Source organism: Apteryx rowi, unplaced genomic scaffold (assembly GCF_003343035.1).
Source record: "Apteryx rowi isolate R43461 unplaced genomic scaffold, aptRow1 scaffold_43, whole genome shotgun sequence".
NCBI lineage: Eukaryota > Metazoa > Chordata > Aves > Apterygiformes > Apterygidae > Apteryx > Apteryx rowi.
The window spans coordinates 3,472,869-3,492,335 of record NW_020450683.1 but is presented as its reverse complement, the minus strand read 5'-3'; the positions used below and the strand labels follow the sequence as shown (position 1 = coordinate 3,492,335).

Genomic DNA, 19,467 nt, shown 5'->3' with positions numbered 1-19,467 from the left:
TATATACATATATATATATATATATATAAAATCTTTGGGTGTGTATTACAAGGGTTTTTTTTGGTTTTTTTTTGTTTGTTTTTTGTTTTTGTTGGGTTTTTTTAAGAGCTTCTCAACTGTTTGAAGGAGTTCAAAGTGACATGTACTACAAATTCACATGTGCCTGGCAGACTCCTCTGGAGACCTTTCCACAGACTCGTCCCTTCTATCATGATGGCAATCCCCATACCTGGGTCCTGTGGGTAGCTGCCTCTACAAAGATACTGCTTTTCTTCCTCCTCACTGCCTTTAACCAGCTCCCTTTACTTGGCCTTGTTGTCTTATCTGCCCTTATCTTCAAACGTGCTCAATTTTTTGTGCTACTCTTTGTGTTTCTAGAGCCTTGTCCACCTCTCCCTTCAGAAAGGTTGGTCTGGCTGTTCCTGAAGAGTTGTGCCTGTCTTCTGATGTCTCAACCCTTAAGTTTTGATTAATTGCCTTTTATTTCTGCCTCCTAGGGAGGAGAGGACATGATGAAATTATGTTACTATACAGACTTCTGCAGGAAAAGCAGCTGCTGAGCAAGTAGTACTTTTTGACAGGCCCAGGGCTGAGATGAATATGCCAAAAGGTGGCCAGTGCTCTCCACTCTGTTCTGATCCCTTCAGAACAGTTTTCTGTACAGTTTTTTCAGGTAGCTCAGGATGAGTCCTCTGAGAACCTGAAACATTTCTAAGACTTGGGTTAAGTTCCTGATTCTGCTTCTCAGCAACATTTATGTTTGTGATAATTTCACCAGTGGAGAGGCTGCTTCTAGCATTTCTGCATTGCTCACCACTTGCTCTAGAAAAATGCACTCTGTGGCTAAAGTTACTGAATGTTAGTCGTGTAGGTTTCTGCAGTTTGAGTCATTTTTTCCACTGGGCTACAACTTGGTTGGGGCAGCCGAACATGTAGCTTCTAACAATACTGTTTCATTCTAAATTCAGCTGTTCCTGTTTCTTCCTGTCCTGCCTATGATATGTTTATGTGTCTAAATACTCATTATTTCTTCGTCTTACCTACTCAGTCAAATCCCTTGAAGCTTCCCATCTGCTAGGCAGTCTTCAGGAACAGCAAATACCTGGCCCTTTACTAGATGTTTCTCTGCTCCACTGAAGGGAACCTGGGAGGGCAATTTTTGGTCTCTTCATTTAGGCTTGGTAAAAGCAAACTGTTTTGAATCACGTTGGTGCATCCCCATAGGTGGAAGTAAGTAAATGCATAACCTGGATCCCTGCAACTGATGCAGGYTCTGCTATTGCCTGCCTCTGGCAGTGCATCCCCAGGCAATGGGATAGACTGAATGAAGCGTTGTTTAACTTCAAGAGGTAGAGAGATTGTAATGGCTAAAAGACCTCAGATCTCTAGGACTCCCTCCTTCCATGGAGCTGTTTTTGGGTCAGTGGTCCTTGAAGACTAAAGTACTTTGGCCTTGATATGCAGGACAAGAAAATACATTGGTGGGTTAACTATTTTTCTTTGGGGAAGAGACAAAGTACCAGATAACTATAGAAATACCTTTCTGTATGGTCTTGGCTTTAGTTTTCGGTGGAAATAGCTTGTCCTTCTTGGCCAGTCTCCACAGAATATACACTGTGGTCTGAGCCCAGTTCATCTCACTGCTTCTTTGTAAGAATCTAGAAAATGTTCTTGAGGCTTTTGGTTCTTAGGCGGGGAGGTTACCTTCCCCTTTATCTGTAATTTGCAAGATTTTATCTCCTATTCAGTAGCAGTGATATGGGGAAGGCCTTTTCAAGGCCTGCTTAATCCTGAAGTTGAAAGGGAAACTGCAGCAGGAATCTACTCCCTTGAGGATTGAAGGGGACAGGATGCAGGACCTTCTCCTCTGGTGCTACTTCGCAGCCTAGGGATGAGATAGGAGGGTTCCCTGAAGTGTGGATAGACGTGGGTCTAGATTTCACCAGATGTTGACCAGATACCAAATACTTTCTCCATCTAGTGAAATCTAGTGTAAAAACTGAAATGATGTATGGGAAAGCCTGTGTGATTAAGATAGAGATGAAATTCATTCTTGATAAGACATAAACCGGTATGTTTTGTAACATTTATCTTAGTTCTATGAAGACAGAGATGAGCTCTAAATTATCTACTCCTGCTCAGGAACCATCTTTTAGTCACTCAGCCACAGAGGTGAATAAAACGTGAAATACTGTTGGCAAAGACATAGAGTGAAATGGAAAATAGTGTCTTCCTCCCTATAAAGCCATGTTGTGCACATGCCTTAAAATTTACATATATGTCCATTTATATACATACTTAACTATATCCTTTTAAAAAGAGCATGTCACAGCCAGCAATGGTACAGAGGAGAACCAGGACAGCAAAAGCTGCGGGCTTGCTTCCCCTCTATTCCTGCACCTGAGCACAAGAGGTTATGGGATGAAATCAGCAAGAAATAGGTTGAAAAGAACCTGCAGTGGATTATAAACTCAACGTAGAATATCACTGAGGCCAAAAGTGTCTAATAACTTTTAGTACATGTATGTGTTCACAGAATTAAATGCCACCAAGCTATTTAAAGATCTCAATGTAACAGCTAGCTGAGAAAGTCTGCCACACTTTGGCAGATGCTGGCAGTATAGGATAAAGGACGCAGTGCTGTATGCTTGCTTTCTTTGCTGATTGTCTTCTGCTGGCTGTTGTTGGACATGGGGTACTGAACTAGATGGCTTGGATCCAGCATGACCCTTCTTATGCTATCCTTGTGGCTCCCAGCCCTCCTCTCCCCCAAAGAGATAACCTTGCCTTCCATGTCTTTATAAATGCATGGAAAAAAACTTCTTTTTCCCACCCCATCTCTTTGTGCAGTAACAAACCTTCTTTTGCTGTATGGGATTTGTATTTTAGGAGCATAACTATAGCTGTGGGAGATTTATTATAGTCAGTGTAATGTTAGAGAGAGAGACCCGGGTGGGAGAGATCAAGGGCCAGCCCCTTCCCCTTCTTCCAGATGAGAGTTCTTTTTGCTGCCTTTTCTCTGCCCTCTTAAAGCAACTGAAATTCTAGAGAAGCTATGAGAGCTTGGGCTTAGCACAGGAAGTTTCTTTCAGAAAGAGCTGGGCTATTGCATTTTTTGTTATCTGGAATAAATGGGCTGTTTCAACTTCCCTTTTCTCTTAAAAGCTGCAATGTAAGACCTCCTCTGCTCAGAGGCAGCTGAGATGTAAGCATTAAAATCCACGAGCAGAAAAGGGATGCCACCCCTTATCTTGTGCACACCCACAACTGTTTGGCCCAATAGCTTGTGTAGCCACCCAGTGGGTTTTAAACCTCATCTCATTTTCTGGAGCTCCTGTTGGCAGTGCACTTCCTGCTGCTGCTGACTCTTCTGTTTTCGGCTCTGTATGTGACTCCTTTCACTCCTCGAAAGATGAAGCTCTTACAGCCCTAGCAGGATGTCGTGCACAAAATGGGCAGTGTGTTTAGGGGTGCTGCTCCTCTAGGCTGGCCTTGTGGCTTTCCCACCATGATCGCAGCATTCACACCTTCCTTAGATCTAGGGTATAGCTGAGCTACCTGACTTGTTACTGGAGCATTGGTAGCCTTTCTATTAGCAGGTCTCCCCATCCGACCTGCCAGAGGGCTTCAGACTTCCAAGGCAAGAATGGGCACGCACTTTGGGGGAATTAGGCCTTTCATTTCTAACGGGAGCTCCTTGCCTCGGCCTCTTCAGTACGATCAAAATGAGTTCTCCCACATTACCTGCCTCTCTGCCAGCCTGCTTCATTCATACTGCCCTTTCTGGACTATTCAGTTGTCCAGCAGCAGCAGGGAAGTCCAGGAAGAGCATTAACAAATGTTAATGCAAATGTTAACATTAAACTAAAGTGCAAAGTCCACTGCTTCACAGCTGCTATCATGTTCTCACCTACGTAAACAAGGATTCAACCTGAAAAAAATTCATGTGATTTATGTCAGCCATGTTCTTGGGTCTGGTCTAGCTTCCATCCTTTTCAAAGGCAGGGCAGGTCCTATTTGGATGCTCTTGTAGCAGTTTATCTGGCCTGGACTCAGTTTGCACTTGTGAATTATGATAACATGGAGGGTGCCTGTAAAGGAAAATTACTCTGGCACATGCCAGTGCGATTGTTATAATTTGAATCAGTCACAGAAATGTTTTTGGGAAGAACCTCTATAGGTCTCTAATTCAACCTCCTGTTTGAAGTGGAGCTATCTCTAATGCTAGATGAGGTCAGCTGTAGCTTTATCTAGCCAAGTCCTAAGAGTGGAGACTCCTGTATCTGGGTACCCGTCCCAGGACAGCACCACCCTTCTAGGGAAAAACTTTTTCCCAATGTATATCCTGACCTTCCCACACCACAGTTTGTGACTGTTGCCATTGTCACAGCATTTGCTGCCACTGAGAAGAGTTTGCTTCCATCATTCTTGCAGCTTCCCTTCTAACAGTTGCAGGTCGCTATCAGATCACCCCTTAGCCTCCACATTAACCCAACCCGGCTCTCTCAGCCTCTCTTATGATGTGCCCCAGGCTACTGACCATCATGGTAGCTGTCTGCTGGCCCCTCTCCAGTTTTCTGCATCCCTTTTGAGTTGGGCACACTATTTCAGGTACAGCATCACCAGTGCCAAGCAGAGGTGATATTAACTGTCCTTGAGCTGCTGGTCATGCTCCTCATAATGTAGCATAGTTTCATAGTTTGCCTTATTCATAATAAAAGCACGCTGCTGTTCTTCTCTGTCAAGAATGGCCTGTAGTTAAACTGGTGCAGCTTTGTGCATGGATGAAGGCTAGCTTTTCTGTTTGGTTTGGAAATGTAGAAAGAGATGCTGTAAGTGCCTCCACTACAGTTGAGTGTCTGTCAGGCTTATTCAGGGAGTGGGGGGACTACAGGACAGGCAAACAGCCGGTTCCTTCACATAACTACGCAGACCTGCTCCGATGCACTTTCAGCATATGCCTTTGTGCATCTACCAGTTATGATTATCGGGCCCTTCAGGGCTGTGTCTGCTCTCAGAAGCCTCCTGCTTCCTTCCCTGCAAACACCCATGTCAGCTCTTAGCAGTGAAGAAAAAACAACAGCATTTCCTTGTTAAACAACCTACAGCAAATAAAGGCAGAACAGACAGAAACGTCTGTGATTTGTTGTCACAGCATGAGTGTCTCACCAACAAATATTATGCCTATGATTTCATTGGTACCAGTGCTATCTGGGGAAATCCCATGTGAAACCTAAGCAGAGCAATGCCAGAACTGTGTGCCCTGGGACTATGCCAGCAAGCCCAATAGCAAATAGGTCCTGTACATGTCCTGCCTATTCTTTCATCCCAGGCCGGTGCAACACAAGCAGCACAAAGAACTGAATGAAGTTAACATTAAATTAGCTTAATTAAGAACATGAAGTCAACATTACATTATATGTCACAGACAGGGCAAGGAATCTAGCTGCCACAAGCTAGAATGTGTTTCTGGCCAATGGTCTCCCCACATACTGGGACTCGCGCACCAATGCTCCCTGATGTACAGCCTTGCTGTGGCAAGTCTGCAGCTCCCATGGGGGATTTGAACAAATGCCTGCTCCTGTGTTAGCTCTCAGTCCCAGTGTCTGGAAAGAAATGTGAGGCCCAAAGGACAGGCTCGCTGGAGGCCACGGTTCCCCCTGCCATGTCCTGACCAGTTCTGTCCCCCAGCCATGCCCAACCCTGCCCTTGGCCAGGGAGCACCTCTGTCTCAGAGCTCGTGCAGAGCAGGGATACTCTGTCTCAAGCCTGCAAAGCAATGAATAATTGTGTGACGAGCCCTTGACTAGCACAGGGCCTTCTCAGCAGTTTCCTCATTGCCCGCTTGTTCAAGGAAGGCAAGAGGGCTACGAGAATCAGTGTCAAGCCCAGAATCCCCAGGGCTCGGCCTGGGCACGTCTAGCGAGTGTCGCAACTGCCAAGAGGGAAGTGACTCATTCACCTGAGAATGTAGCGCCCTCCTTCCCCGTCCACCCCTTTCCTCTCACTTCTCCCGGCAGATCCTCCTCCTAGGCACAAGCATGCCGCAGGTTCAACAGTGCCAGTGGCTCGGCTTCTTGAAGGGACCCAGTGGGCTGGGCTCTGCTGTGCCGGATGCTCCATGGCCCTAAGGTAAGAGGATTTTCCTTTCTGTCTGCTCTCACAGTGTGCTTACTTTCCGCCCTGAGCCCTGCAGGCTTCTTCTGCATCTTAGCATCTCGGGACCCAGTCTGCTGTGCATGTCCTGCCCTGAGAGACCTCTGAGCTGTGGCATTTCACATAGCTCCAGGGGGTTTGGAGCCACCTTTGTACTCCCTGTCTGAGCTGTCTGGGAAGCCACATCTGCTCCTCTGCCTTTCCCCCTCTGATCTGCACAGTTCCCAACCTGGAAGTCACAGCCCTGATGGGGTAAAAGGACTCCAGACAGAGCAAAGTTTCTTGGAAATGGGTGACAGAGTCATTACTTCAGAAATGTACCCCCATGGTTTCTCTGCTCCCACTTGGAGCCATCCCAGTAATGCCTAGGTGAGCATCATTGCAGGTATAGCCTCTCCAGCAAGCAGCAGGGAGAGTGGAGGGGTCACGCACCCATCCATCACTCTCTCCCTCCAATTGACTCTCCTACCCACTGAGAACCCAGCAAGCAGAGTTTTCCCCGTGTTGTGATTGCACAAGTCAAGCTAGTGCTGATATTGCATGCGGGGCAATGGGAACAGGAATGGGGCAGTGGGAACAGGGCTGCCAGTTGTCTGGGTTCCTTCCCACCCCCAGGCTTCAGGAATGGCCCCAGCCCTGGCTCTGCTTGAGCACTGCAGAGCCAGGTGAGGAGCCTTTCCACTGAGCTCCTCCAGCAAGGGCAGTAGCGGTCATGGGGAGGCCAGCATTGGGCAGCTCTGTTGTTTGTGCTTTTTCTGAGGGCTGTGTTTTAAGACAATTCCCTGTAAAAAAGTTAGGACCCAAGCAAGGTCCTGCCTGGCCCATGGATGGTAAATTGAACATTTGCTCTTGCTGTAGGAGTTGTGCTGAATAGCCCCAGGCATTCAAGGCTTTGGTACATGGGGATTTCCTGCTCAAAGGGGCCCTTAAGCATAATGTTGATTTTAGGGAAGATGAGAGGGGAGATGACCACAGGTGGTTTTTGGCCTCAAGACACTGCTGGTAAGCACAAGAGGCTGATCATTTGGGGAGGATGGCTGAGCCAGGCCTCCAACAGGGGCACCCACAGCTGCCCAGCACGCAGCCACTGCCATTCACAGTCCCAAGGAGCAGATCCTACCTCCCTTTTCATTCGTAGGATCTCAGACTCTGTGTGCTAAAACCAGCTGGAGTCTGTCCTGCTCCCTGTTTCATTCACTGCTGATACATGAACCTGGATCCCAACAGCAAGCTCTCCTGCCACTTGGGGTTACCCAGCAATGACCACAGTAAGCAGCAAAAGCTGTGCCCTATCTTTCTGCAGCTGTCAAATGACTACCAGAAAATGTCACTGCTCACTGCCCCAAGAGGGACTCTCAGCAGCTTGGGTAGATGTAGCTCCCCACTGAGCAACACCAACTCCCTGGACACATTCCTGCAGACTTGATAATAAGGTTATGATCCATCGTGTCAGGCTCTGAAACACTCACAGGGGGAAGCTACAGAGTTTATTTAGTATTTCTTTCATGCAATGAGCAAAAGGAAATTGTGCAGAGGGTGTGAGATGAGTACTGGAAACTCACAGACAACAATGCTTAGCATCTGCTTATCAGCCGCTCCGCTTCCAAAGGAACAGCATGTACTTTCAAAGTCTAGATCTATTCTGACACCAGAGAATAASCACTGGTGACAGGGACCAGCAGGGATCACGCTTCCCTGTTCACTTGCCCAACATGTCACACCACGTGGCGCCGATACTGGTGGCAGCATTTGGTGCTTTCAGAGTTCCTGTGTTGGTATTTCATGTGGTTTGTGTTACTGCTCTTTTCACTGAGCAGGGAGGCAGGGAGTGCACACAGAGTCTCTCTGCTAGAACGCTGCTCCTCTATTTGATTTCATTCCACAGAGGGCTTTCCTCCACTAATAAAATGTGGTTTTGTTCTTGGAAAGAGTTCGCTGGATATATGCTGATAATACTTTCTAACCCAAAAAGGGTTTCTGATATCTGCAAAACTAATATGTGGTTATCAACAGCAGGTATTTTGCTAACAGACTCCGTCTCAGAAGGAGATGAGCCCAAGGAGCCATGCCAGAGGCACACAAAACAAGCCTGGTGATGATGCACTCATGCTGTTCATCCCCTGAAAGCAGGAGCAAGGCAGCTTGGTGTGAAAGAGAAGTCCTGATACTGTGCCAGAGCCACAGGGAATGACCCAGGGACTACTGGTTAGCCCCAAATTATCCCCAAAGATTAGGCAGAATCTAGTGCCCCAGATATAGAGACCAAAAATGCTACTAATGCTACTTAACAGGATCACATGGGAATCAGTTATAGTAAAAGAAGCTTAATTTTATATTTTTATTATATTGCAAGTTCAGTTGATAAAGGTAACTGCATATTCAAGGTTTTTGGTGGTTTTTTTTTTTTACATAGACTTGCATGACATTCAGTGTTTTCTCGCCAGCAACCGCTACAGCCAGATTTTATGTGCATCCCCAGGACTGGAAGTGGTAAATAACATTGAGAACAGGGCAGTCAAAAACTGCCAGGACCACTCAATAAGCTGGGCCACTGCAAACAAAATTCATTTCAATGCTGAATGCAAGGTTGTGCACTCAGAAAGAGGCAGTGTTGTGGTCCCAGTGAAGCAGGGGAGCTGTATCCCTGAGCGGCAGCTGGAAAGGGTGCAGGATTTGGGGAGTGCTGCCTCTGGGTGCTGTATCGGCGAAGGGGGGCTGATGAGCCCCCTCAGTGCATAAACAGGCGCACAGTAGTCCCGGAGGGAGGAAGGGGGCTATTCTTCACCTTCCTATATAGCATCGGTATCAGCAGCTCTGAATCTGGGCCCACTTATACTTTTCATGCTTTAAATGCAACAGCTAAAATGGAAAWGGTGAGGAAGGGAACTCCCCAAATAGCTAAGAGTTGGAGCAGTGCAAGGCAAGCAAAAGGCCAATCTACATGACCGAGTGGTTGTTCCGGGCATTTCTGTGAATCTAAATACCTTGAGGCCAGACCTGAGCATTTGAGACACACCTGAAAGACAAGGAAATCTAGAGAGAGATGAGGAGGCACTTGCCAGCACTGATGCTGTCAAATCCCAGCTCTGGGCAGTTAGAAGTCTCCTGCCTCCGGTGGGAGTGTTTAAATCAGAAAGCAGAGTTTCATATCGCTATTAGAGCTTCCACCCTGCAGATCTCCTGGTGTCTTTCATCAGTGAGTTTGGTATTTTACTGTATTTTGGTTCTCTGGGTTTTACAAAAGAGCTTCCTCAGACCCTGAAATTCAGTGACATGAATGTGCCCAGAGTCRGTGTCAGAGCCTACGCAGGGCTGAGCAGAGGAAGGATGCAGATTTCTGATGAAAACCCCTCTCCAGCCCAGAACCTCCTGGGCTTTCATTTCCTCTAAGATCTTGGCAGTGGCAGGACAGCACACTTTGTTTTGCAGTTGCTATAGCCTTTGCTAATGCTCCCCTTCCCCCAGTGCCAAGACGTCCTCACTGGCTTCTCCTTTCAAAGCCATGGACTGGCTGCCGGCCAATCTCATTGGCGTGCTTTTATTTTGTTTTTAATTTCAGCTCCCAGAATCAGTCTCATGGGCTAGAGTATTAGGAAAGCTCTGACAGGTTCACGAAGGAGCAGGTTCCCCTGTCCATCTCTCCCATTGCTCATAAGGAAGGGAGAAGGAGAGAGGAAGGTGGGCAGCAGAGGAGAGGAGGCTGCTGGAGCCTCCATCCCAGCACAGATTGATAACATCACTGCAGGAGCCTGATCTCACCCCCTGGGTCACCCGATGTGGCCCAGCGCAGAGGGAGCCCGGCTCTTCCCTGGTCCCCAGGACCAGAGAGGGTAGCACATTTCCCTGCTCCGTACAGCTAGCTCCTCGGGTGTAGCCCACTCCTGCTCAGGCAAGGCAGGGTCTCCCAGGTCTGCTCAGTGCCACTGCTGTACGGCTCAAACATACTGGCAGTGTCTGGATCCAGTTTTGCTCAGTTGGCTCCTATGCCCCTCCAATACCCTGTGCTGCTGCCACGTAGGACAGAGGTGACTTCTTACAAGCTGAAAGTGCACGGTGCACTCAGTCCCACAGCCAGAAGTCACCCATGCAGAGACAGGGGGAGTGGATCAAGGATCTGCTGGCCTGAATGCTGTTTCTGAGGATTTGGGATTTCAGATGGGGCCACTTAGGTGGATCAGCTCATGACAGCTGCTCTCTGGCCCATCTGGGACTGAGCATGCGAGGGAGAGAGACTCCAGCCTGGGTTCTCACTCTTGTCATCAGAGCCTGTGCTGTCTCCATGCATCTCCAGATGTTTCAGAGCCTCACCTGAGCAAGGCCCGGGGCAGCAGGACATTGAGGTTTGCACAGCAGTGAGCTGAGTGCCTGGCTGGGGCTCGTGGTGGCTGCCATGCACCCACATGAACAGCCTGCCTCTTCTCACCGCAGGCCACCGTGCTGAGGCATGTGCTGGGTGCTCACCCCTGTAATGACTTTGGCAGAGACTGTCTGCGCCCTCCGGAGGTGGAGGGAAGGAGGGATCTCAAGAGCTGACCCAGGCAATGAAGCTCAGATCAGTGCCAGACCTTTGCCTGCCCTTGTCTGGGGACTTCCAGCCACTGGCATGGACAGAAGGTGGTTTCCAGTGCTGCGCTGGCTGCCCCAATTCTGTACAGCCCACTGCCTTGGGGCCTCAGCAGGGCCATACAGCCACACACAGCCTCTTCCCAGCCTTGGGGATTGCCCAAGGCCCAGCAGGCCAGAAGTTGGTGTCTCAGCAGAATAGCATTGCTGCTCTGCACCTTACTCCTCTGTCAGTGCCCCATTTCCCCCAGCCGATGAGGAGGTTACGTATCCTCCCAGGGAGTCAGGGCTACCCACTGTCTCTGTGTCTGCTGAAGATCCCTGAGATAAAAGSAGACTTGGCATGGCTGTATGCCCAGCTCTGTTTAGCCCTGACGCAAGTGCAAAGGAGACTGTGCTAGGGAATGAGTTTGTCCATGGGATTTACAAGTTTTCTGGTGCTTCCTTTTCTCAGAGTTATTAAGTCAATGCTCTCCCAGCTTCTGCCATTCGGCTGTTCAGAAGAAGGATGTCCAAATGCTTTTTAATCCCTGATCTAACCAAGGACAGGGACTGGGTTCCTATTTGGTCTTTAGAGAAGAACCCCAACTTCTCTCTCTTTCAGGATCATTAGAAGTGGAGATACTTTGAGGAAACAGCTCTAAGGACTTTCCAGATCTTTGCTGTGGTTACTTGCCTTTCCTCTACAGCTTTTTTTATTTCTCATTTCCTTTGAGCTGATGTCACACATTTCCTCTTCTCTAGTGACACTGCAGTTACAGTGCCATTACTCCCATTCTGGTGTCCTGTTCTTGAGAGCTGTCTGTGCGGAGACCTTTTGGCCCCAGGTCAGAAAAAGTAACATCTGGAAGAGGACCAAGGACCCTCAATAAGACATCCATCACTGCTCTACTAAAGCTGAAAATGGACATATCACACTGAATCCATTCAACTGTGGTAAGCACAAAATAAAATTTATTGGTACTGTTCCTCCTGGAAGATGCTTTTGCTGATGACATAGCTTGCGTTAGTGTGATCTTTGCAGCTTGCAGCCATGAGCCAGAAAATCCTTACTGAGAGAGCATGGCCCATGGGAGAAAGTGTTGAACTGGGAGCAGAGTCTGCAATTGCCCCAGCCATGCTCTGTTGCACAGTGGTTTACTTCCCTCTCCTTTTCTGTGTACAGTAGAGTTGATGAGATAAACCACTTGGGATTATTGGTTGGGGCACTAGGTAGTGGCTTAGTCTAGGGCTGCCAGGAATTTTGGTAACACAGTGCAGCCTGTTGCAGCAGAGAATGGCACCCACATCTGTCAGCTCACACCCTGACCACTGCATGTCGTTCTCTCTTCTGCTGGCATGGAGGATATTTATGTATTTTTTACAAAGGGGAACAGTATCAGCAGGAAAGACTGAGATCCTCTATACCACACGTCTGAGCCTAGAGTTTAGGACATTTTCTGAGTACACAGGAGATGTGAATTTGAATTCCTCAGGCTGAAGAGGGAAGTGGGTTATTGAGTAAATTTAGAGGGGAACGGTGCCATGTTYTCTTCTAGCCATATTTTGTAGCATTTCTGGCTTGACAAGTGAGAAGGGGAAAACAGCTCCCTCGTAGTTTCCTTAAGGACCTTGTCATTGGCACTGCACAGCCTAACATTGTCATGACACGAGTTCTATCAAATCCTGCTGGAGCTGTACAAGGCATTGCCATCTCCCACTGCCCATCCTGCATCTCTGCTGGAGGTTTCTGCTCCATATCAGACTTAACAATGTAAAGCATGTCCTCGCATTCATCTCTGCATGTCAGAGCCCAGCCCTTTAGCTCAAGCCTATCCTCCTTAGGTGCAGGGCTTTGTAGTGGAGGGGACATGCAAGTTCACTTTCCCTCCTGCCCCATCTGCTAAATCTGGTAGACCTGGAGAGCCCATCAGTAAAGTTTACCCAAGAGCTCCTGGGTAAAGTTTGGAGGCAGCCGTGCCCACGTGCAGCCTCAGAAACGGAGGGTTAAAGGGACTTATCAGTGGCACAATCATGAGGGACTTTGTGAATAACAGCTGTGCATATGTACTAGATGTGGGCCCTTCTCTCCTTGTGAATTTTGCTAGGGAGATGCATTGCCTTTTCATTTTTCCCACCTTGGGTATGTTCAGATTGGGTGCTACAGTGACAGAGCATCTTTAATTTCAAAGATTACAGCCCCAGGCACCAGAATTATTTACTGAAGTTGGCAATTAGTCAGAACATTGGGTTTAAGATGCAAATTTAAAAGAACCATAAGGTCTCTAATGATCTTAGCTAATTAGGACTTCATTTTCCTTCTTATTCTAACATTTGAATAGTGTGTCAACACCAAGCTCTCCACTAGTCTCTCTTGCCCGTGCATGGCTTCACCCCTTGCCTGAAGTATCTGTATCTGCTACCAGTGCTCTGCTGAGCTGAGGGATGCGAACCCTTACAACTGGCATATGTCTTTACCAGAGATGGTCTCTCCATGAGTAGGAGAGTTGGGCTTGGACACAGATGTTTATTTAAGGCCATGTTGTGTCAATTACCACTTTTAATACATAGATGAGGCTGTTGAAATGGAGGGAACAGAGCCTCAGCCACTACCTGCTCTGGGGCCTCTCTGCTGAGCAACAGGGAGTGGAGACATGTTCTTCCTCAGGGACGTGCCAGACCTCTGCGGCCAGACCCCAGGCATCATAGCCTAGGGCATCCTCAACTCCTAGATATCACTGCCTGAATCAGCTGCTACCTTCTAAAGACTGATGGTTTCTCAGCAGGATGGCAGAGGTCAAGGTGAAAGAGAACAGATGCGTGTGTCACCTGCCCAACTGCTAGTACTGCCACAGGTACCTGTTAATTCCTGGGCTTCTGGGCCTCTCCACACTACATAGACCTTGGCAGAAGAATTGAGTTTAAAGACTTTCAAACCCCAGTGCTATCTGGCACCCAGCAGCCATGTGGAGAATCAAGGCCAAGTTGTAGACATCTGTAGTTGTCATGTTGTTAGGGCCACTGTGAGGGGCAAGAAGAAGAGAGGCTCGGGAAGGTGAGGGGCGAGAACTGAGAGAGGCTTGGGAAGGTGACTGCAGCCTTCCTCTGCTGCCAGCTGGGAGGAAGTTCCAAGGGGTTTGCAGAGTTTTCTGAAGAGAGGGAGAGTTTTCCTGAGCTAGAGCTGACTTCCCCATTTGCACAGGAAAATTGCAAATGGGCAGTGAGGAACCAAGAGCATGTGGGCACAAAGAGTGACTCAGTTCAGGGAGGGTGAGACGAGTGTTCATGTCTCTGCTGCTGGGGAAGATCCAGAAAGTTTTGAGGCAGGAGGATGACTTTTCAGCATTTTTGACTTTTTTGGTGAAAAGCATGTTGTCTAGGGGGCTGGCAGAGCCAAGGCAAGCACCTTTGCAATGTGCAGCACCCAGCATTCCCATCATAACTCGCACAAGATGTGTAGGCATCATGACCGGTGGTACACTTTACTTCCAAGCTAAACCACCATTTTCTGCATTTTACAAACCCTGGGACTAGCAAGATCAGACTCTGTTGGCTCAAATTATGTTACAAACCTAGTGTGTCTGCCATGACCAAGCAACCCAATATCCTTGGCCATGGCTCTCAAACTCATTTACCTGTATTAGTCAAGTTATCTTCCCATTGCTTTTAGAGGGAGAGAAATACTAAGAGATTTGCAGCACTGTGTCACAGAGAGGTGAGGGCCTGCTGAGCATCACACAGGGAGTTAGTGCTAGAGTCAAGAGCTGATGTGTATTTCTCTGGGTAGTAAAAGCAGCAGATTACAGTCTACAAGGAATTAGACTGAATACCACGTGAATCTGAGAAAAAAATACCGTACAACATTGATGATGCAGGAATTTGATGTGTTGAAACTGTCAGCTAGATCTGAAGAAATACTAATTGAGGTAGGGACAGGTCATATTAAAATCCTGAAGGTATCTCTTTAGGGCCAGTGTTTATCAATAGTCTTGCCAGGGACACAGGGGAGTACAGAACTGCTGCTGCTAACACTTGGAGTCGATGTAAAAAAAGAGATGGAGCCAGATGGGTTCTACAACAACCTGAATTCAAAATGATGGCACAATAGGCAACAGCAAGGCTTTTAAGAGAGATTTAAGAGAGTTTAAGAAAAAACGTATCTAAGAATCAAGATAGAATTAATAACTCATCTTTTACATCATTTGTTCAGTAAAAAAATGGAGTTCTGGTAGCCTATGAAGTGAATGTGAGATCCTGCGGTGCCTACAACTAAGAAAACCAAATGTAATCTTTACAACTATAAGCAGCAAAATGTCAGGAAGGAGTAAGTAGAGGGTGATTCTGGAAATGCCCCTAGTGTTACATTTGTACCAGATATTGTCCCAGTCTTGGAATTTCTAGTTTAAGAAAAAAGTAGGCAAATCAGAAAGTATTAAGAAAGAACCACAAAAAAAATGAGAGACTGAAAACCTACTTTGCTTATAGCAAAAAATTAAGAAGCTCAGTCTATATAGCTTGAGAGGGAGTAGAATAAGAGTTAATTTTATCTGTCATAAGAACCTTCATGCAGAAAAGCAATCTGAGATTAGAGATCTGAGATCTGCAACGCAGCAGACAACACTGGATTAAGATGCAAAGGCTAGTATGACATGGCAATGAGATTGAAGAGAGGACCAAGGAGACGGGGCATGTGCCTGAGGCTGGAGCCACGGCAGGGGGGAGAACTCCTGTGGTCACAGACAGCTGAAAATGAAAGCTGGGTTTTGACTTAGCTATGGCACCGTGTTGATCAGCTGGTTTTATCCTTTACATTTTTAGGCAAGAAGAAAAGTTATAAGAGGAAATTCTGCATCAGAAGCACCAGCTCAGCAGCACAATGTCTGGAGAGGACAAAGATGGTGCTGAAAACATCCCATGCCAGATGATAGACTCTGAGTTTCGCTACACCCTCTTCACTGTTTTCTACAGCATCATTTTCATTCTGGGCTTTGTTGCCAACTGCTACGTGCTCTGGATTTTCAGTCGTATTTACCCCACCAAGAAACTCAATGAAATCAAGATATTCATGGTGAACCTGACAGTGGCTGACCTGCTCTTCTTGGTTACAATGCCTCTGTGGATTATTTACTATCACCACCGTGGAGACTGGATCATGCCTGGGTTCCTCTGTAGCGTGGCTGGCTGTTTATTCTTCGTTAACACCTACTCTTCTGTTGCCTTCTTGATGGTCATTACATATAACCGCTACCAAGCCGTGACTAATCCCATTAAGGCTGCTCAGTTCACCACCCAGAGAAGGGGTATCTACTTGTCAGCAGCTATCTGGATCATAACAGTGGGCAGTTCTTTGTATTATCTTTTTGACGATAATACTAACAAAACAGAAATCGACTCAGTGAATTTTACCCGGTGTTTTGAGTACTACAGTAACTCTGCTGGCAGTGTTCCAGCTGTTCTTGCCATTCATGTGATCATCTGCATCCTTTTCTATATAATTTTCTTATTTATCTTAGGCTGGAACATCGTCATTATCAGGACCCTCTTCTCTAAGTCAATGCAGCAGCGGAAGAGCACTCACGTCAAGCAAAGGGCACTCTGGATGGTTTGCACGGTGCTGGCTGTGTTCATCATAAGCTTTGTACCTCATCACATTGTGGACCTGCCTTGGACCCTCACTGTTCTGGAACAGTGGCAGAAGGACAATTGTGACTTGCGCAGACAACTCAATGACGCTCACCAGGTGACTTTGTGCCTCTTAAGTATGAACTGTGTGTTGGACCCAGTCATCTACTGCTTTCTCACCAAAAGGTTCCAGAAGCATCTTTCAGAAAACCTGAAAAGCATGAAAGGTAGTCGCAAGTGCTCCAGGCAAACCACAGACACAATGATTGACACCATTCACCAGGAGGATGCCATCAGGATCTAGCACAGTCCTGTTCTGATTGCAGAGACTGAGATATATGAATCAGTCACCTGTCTTTTCTCAAGAGGACGCAGTGAGGAATGCAACAGAGGACCAGGATCTTACATTTCCTTTTTTTCCATTAGAAAAAAGAATGAACACTCATTTCTTCTATCAGATGCAACTGGCAGAACTGGAACCTGTCACAGGCTGGCACAAAAGTACCTTCTATCTTGGCTGGTGTTCCATGAGCACTGAGAACAGCTCAGACAATCTGCTTTTATGTGAAAGAAATCTGCCATTGACTCTTCCCAGTGAATGGCTAAAAGCTGAATGCACTGAAAATATCCATTGTGTCAGCCCAGACAGGGCTGTCCCTGGTCCTTTGCCTGCCCAGCTCCCATGAGGAATCCAATCGCAGAGCTAAAAGAGAATCCTAAAAGACCTGGAGGAACACAATGAGCTGCTAACACCATCAAGTTACTTTTCTGAGCAGCTTGTATGGTTCTGTGAAGAGAGTTTGAGCTGAATAAGCGTTAGAATGTCTAGAAGGGACCTAGTCCAAGGAGTTCCTCATGATGCCATCACGATGGCATCTCTGACTCCTTCTTTGTGTGACCTGCTGGGATTCATACTTGACAGATGCCTGGGAATAGCTATCATGAAATTTTGCCTTCGCTCTCAGCTCTTGAATCAGTCAAGTAACTGGATTAGGAGGCAAGAAAAGGAAGAGAAATTGGCAGTGCCTGGGGAAGTTCTGCCTTGGCCCCTATCCCCGAATAAGCATTATGTCTGAAGGGGACTATTGTCTGCCCTGACTTTCTGAATGATGGCAAAAAGGGCAGACAAGTGGCCTCCTGTGCTCAGAAATTCAATTCAGAAATTCAGAAATTTTTGGCTGACTGCCTGTATCTGTGTAGATTCAATCTCACTTTGCAGTCTCCAGATAATGGGACTGTTGTCCACATGGGCATTAAGAAGAAATAAGTTTAAAATGCTTCAGTATCTTTTTTCTTACTTATTTAAATTCAGGTTATAAAAAGAATCTATACATTATTTCCTTCCCCCAGCCATTTTATTTCTGCTATGAAGAAAAGAAGCTGACTAGTTCTTGATATCCTACCACAAATGAAGTATTAGCTTGTGGGCAGGTCCTGGCCACCTTCTGAGTAAGTCAGTGCTGCCACAGTAGCACAGTACAAGTTGCAGATGTGTAATTCACACATTTGAACAAGACTTGGGACTCCTCGCTTAGGGCCAGTTGCAATCAGCAGGGGCCCAGGGCAAAGTGGTTTTCCAGGGGTGCTGACTTTTGCTACAAATCATGAGACGCTTGAGGTTCCTTTTCTGACCCAATTGCTCAATCCAGCATGGGAAATAGGGCAGGGAAGGGAACTTTCTTGCTTTTACAACAGGTTTTGGTTCCTCAAACTACATACAAGAGTCTGGTTGACAACAGGAAAAGCCCATCTGCCATGGTGATGCTTGTTATTTATATGCATGAACAGCAGCCTTCCTACACCAGCCAGGCGCTGCACAGTCATGCTCAAAGCTTTGCCCTGAATCTGCAGTCATCCGAACCACAGTGCACAGCAAGGGTGGCAATTTCTTTAACTTAAAAGTCTGGAGCACACTTGCTGGAAGAATTTGCTTTTCCAAGCAGAGCAGCTCCTGCAGCTGGCAGACGGGGTGGAACTTTTCCCTTTTCCCCTCACTATCTGCGGCAATAGCAGAGCTCTCTGGCTTTAGAGCACATTAAGGCTGGAGTTTGGCGGCTCTTAGAGGAAATGGAAAGGGATTATTTTATGTGGAGATTTGATAAGAGCATGCTTTTCTTCTACTTATTCCTGGAAAGCTTGCAAGAGAGCTTACAGTTTGTGCTATTCATTGTGGGTAAATAATATGCTTTACTCCACACAAAACAGCTGCTGAGGCCAGCGTGGGCTCAGAGAACAAATGTGAATTTCTTGCATCTAAGCGAAAGGGTAAATGGAGGAAAAGCCCCTGAGGGACACTTCAGGAGGATATACTGAAGTAATTAAGCTAGTAACCATTTGTTTTTAAAAACAACCCTGAGCTTCTACTTCTGTTCCTGGAATGACTCTTTCAGTTTTACAGGGGAAGCAGTGTTGTATTAAACTGCTTTACTTTGCAATAAGACGGATCCTCAAAAGTTGTTTTAAATAAACTTTGCTCCCAAATGTTTTGCCCTTTATGCTCACATGTCTTCTCATCTTTATTTACAGTTAAGTGAAATGTTGTCAAAGCTTGTTTGATGGTATATTTCAGTTCCTTCTTTCTTTTTTTTAAATTACCAAGCAATCTTTTGCGACAGGCAAAATTAAAATCTCAGGCCAGTTTTGACCCACAAAAAGGGATGGGGAAAGAAAGAATTTCACACAGGAAACAACTTGTGAAACACTTGAGTGCTCCACAAACCAACCAGATGAACAAAAACCAAACTCTCTGACCTGCAGACAGCGAAATTTTCCGTAAAGACAGACACCCTATTATATGGTCTTGACATTCAGACTGAAAGAAGGCACAAGCACTTCAGATACTTTTGAATGTGTTGTAATAAAAGTTAAGACAAAATAGAAAAAATGGGGGTGGGAGAGACAGTAGGGGACAAGCAGAGCATCCCATGACTCCCGGCCAGAGAACGGCGGCCATTTCCACCTCATCCACTCGCAGCCGCGCAGTGTCCGGCACCTGCAGTAACGGTTACCTGTTTTATTCTAGTTCTGCAACACCCTAACTCCCGGGGGATGAACTAACGGCGTAACCGGGAGGGCGGCCCTCGGCCCGATGCCGCCTTGGGCCTGGGCCGGGTCCCGGTCCCGCTCGCCCCCGGCAGCGGATCTGTG

At 46.9% G+C, this 19,467-nt stretch overlaps 1 protein-coding gene across 2 annotated transcripts; it reads left to right on the top strand.

Moving 5' to 3' along the window:
* The first annotated feature begins 2,471 nt into the window (after positions 1 to 2,471).
* On the top strand, positions 2,472 to 18,815 carry PTAFR (platelet activating factor receptor). 2 transcript variants are annotated; one of them, XM_026076344.1, is made up of 4 exons: positions 2,472 to 6,132; positions 11,464 to 11,655; positions 13,270 to 13,553; positions 15,517 to 18,815. In XM_026076344.1, the coding sequence occupies exon 4, from the start codon at positions 15,575 to 15,577 to the stop codon at positions 16,622 to 16,624; it is 1,050 nt and encodes a 349-aa protein (XP_025932129.1). In that variant the 5' UTR covers positions 2,472 to 6,132; positions 11,464 to 11,655; positions 13,270 to 13,553; positions 15,517 to 15,574; the 3' UTR covers positions 16,625 to 18,815. The 2 variants fall into 2 exon arrangements, with proteins under 2 accessions (XP_025932129.1, XP_025932128.1); XM_026076343.1 differs by lacking the exon at positions 13,270 to 13,553.
* The last annotated feature ends 652 nt before the right edge of the window (positions 18,816 to 19,467 follow it).

What these genes read in the sequence shown, in the direction of transcription:
- PTAFR (XM_026076343.1), top strand. Translation starts at nt 15,575, where the DNA reads ATGTCTGGAGAGGACAAAGATGGTGCTGAAAACATCCCATGCCAGATG.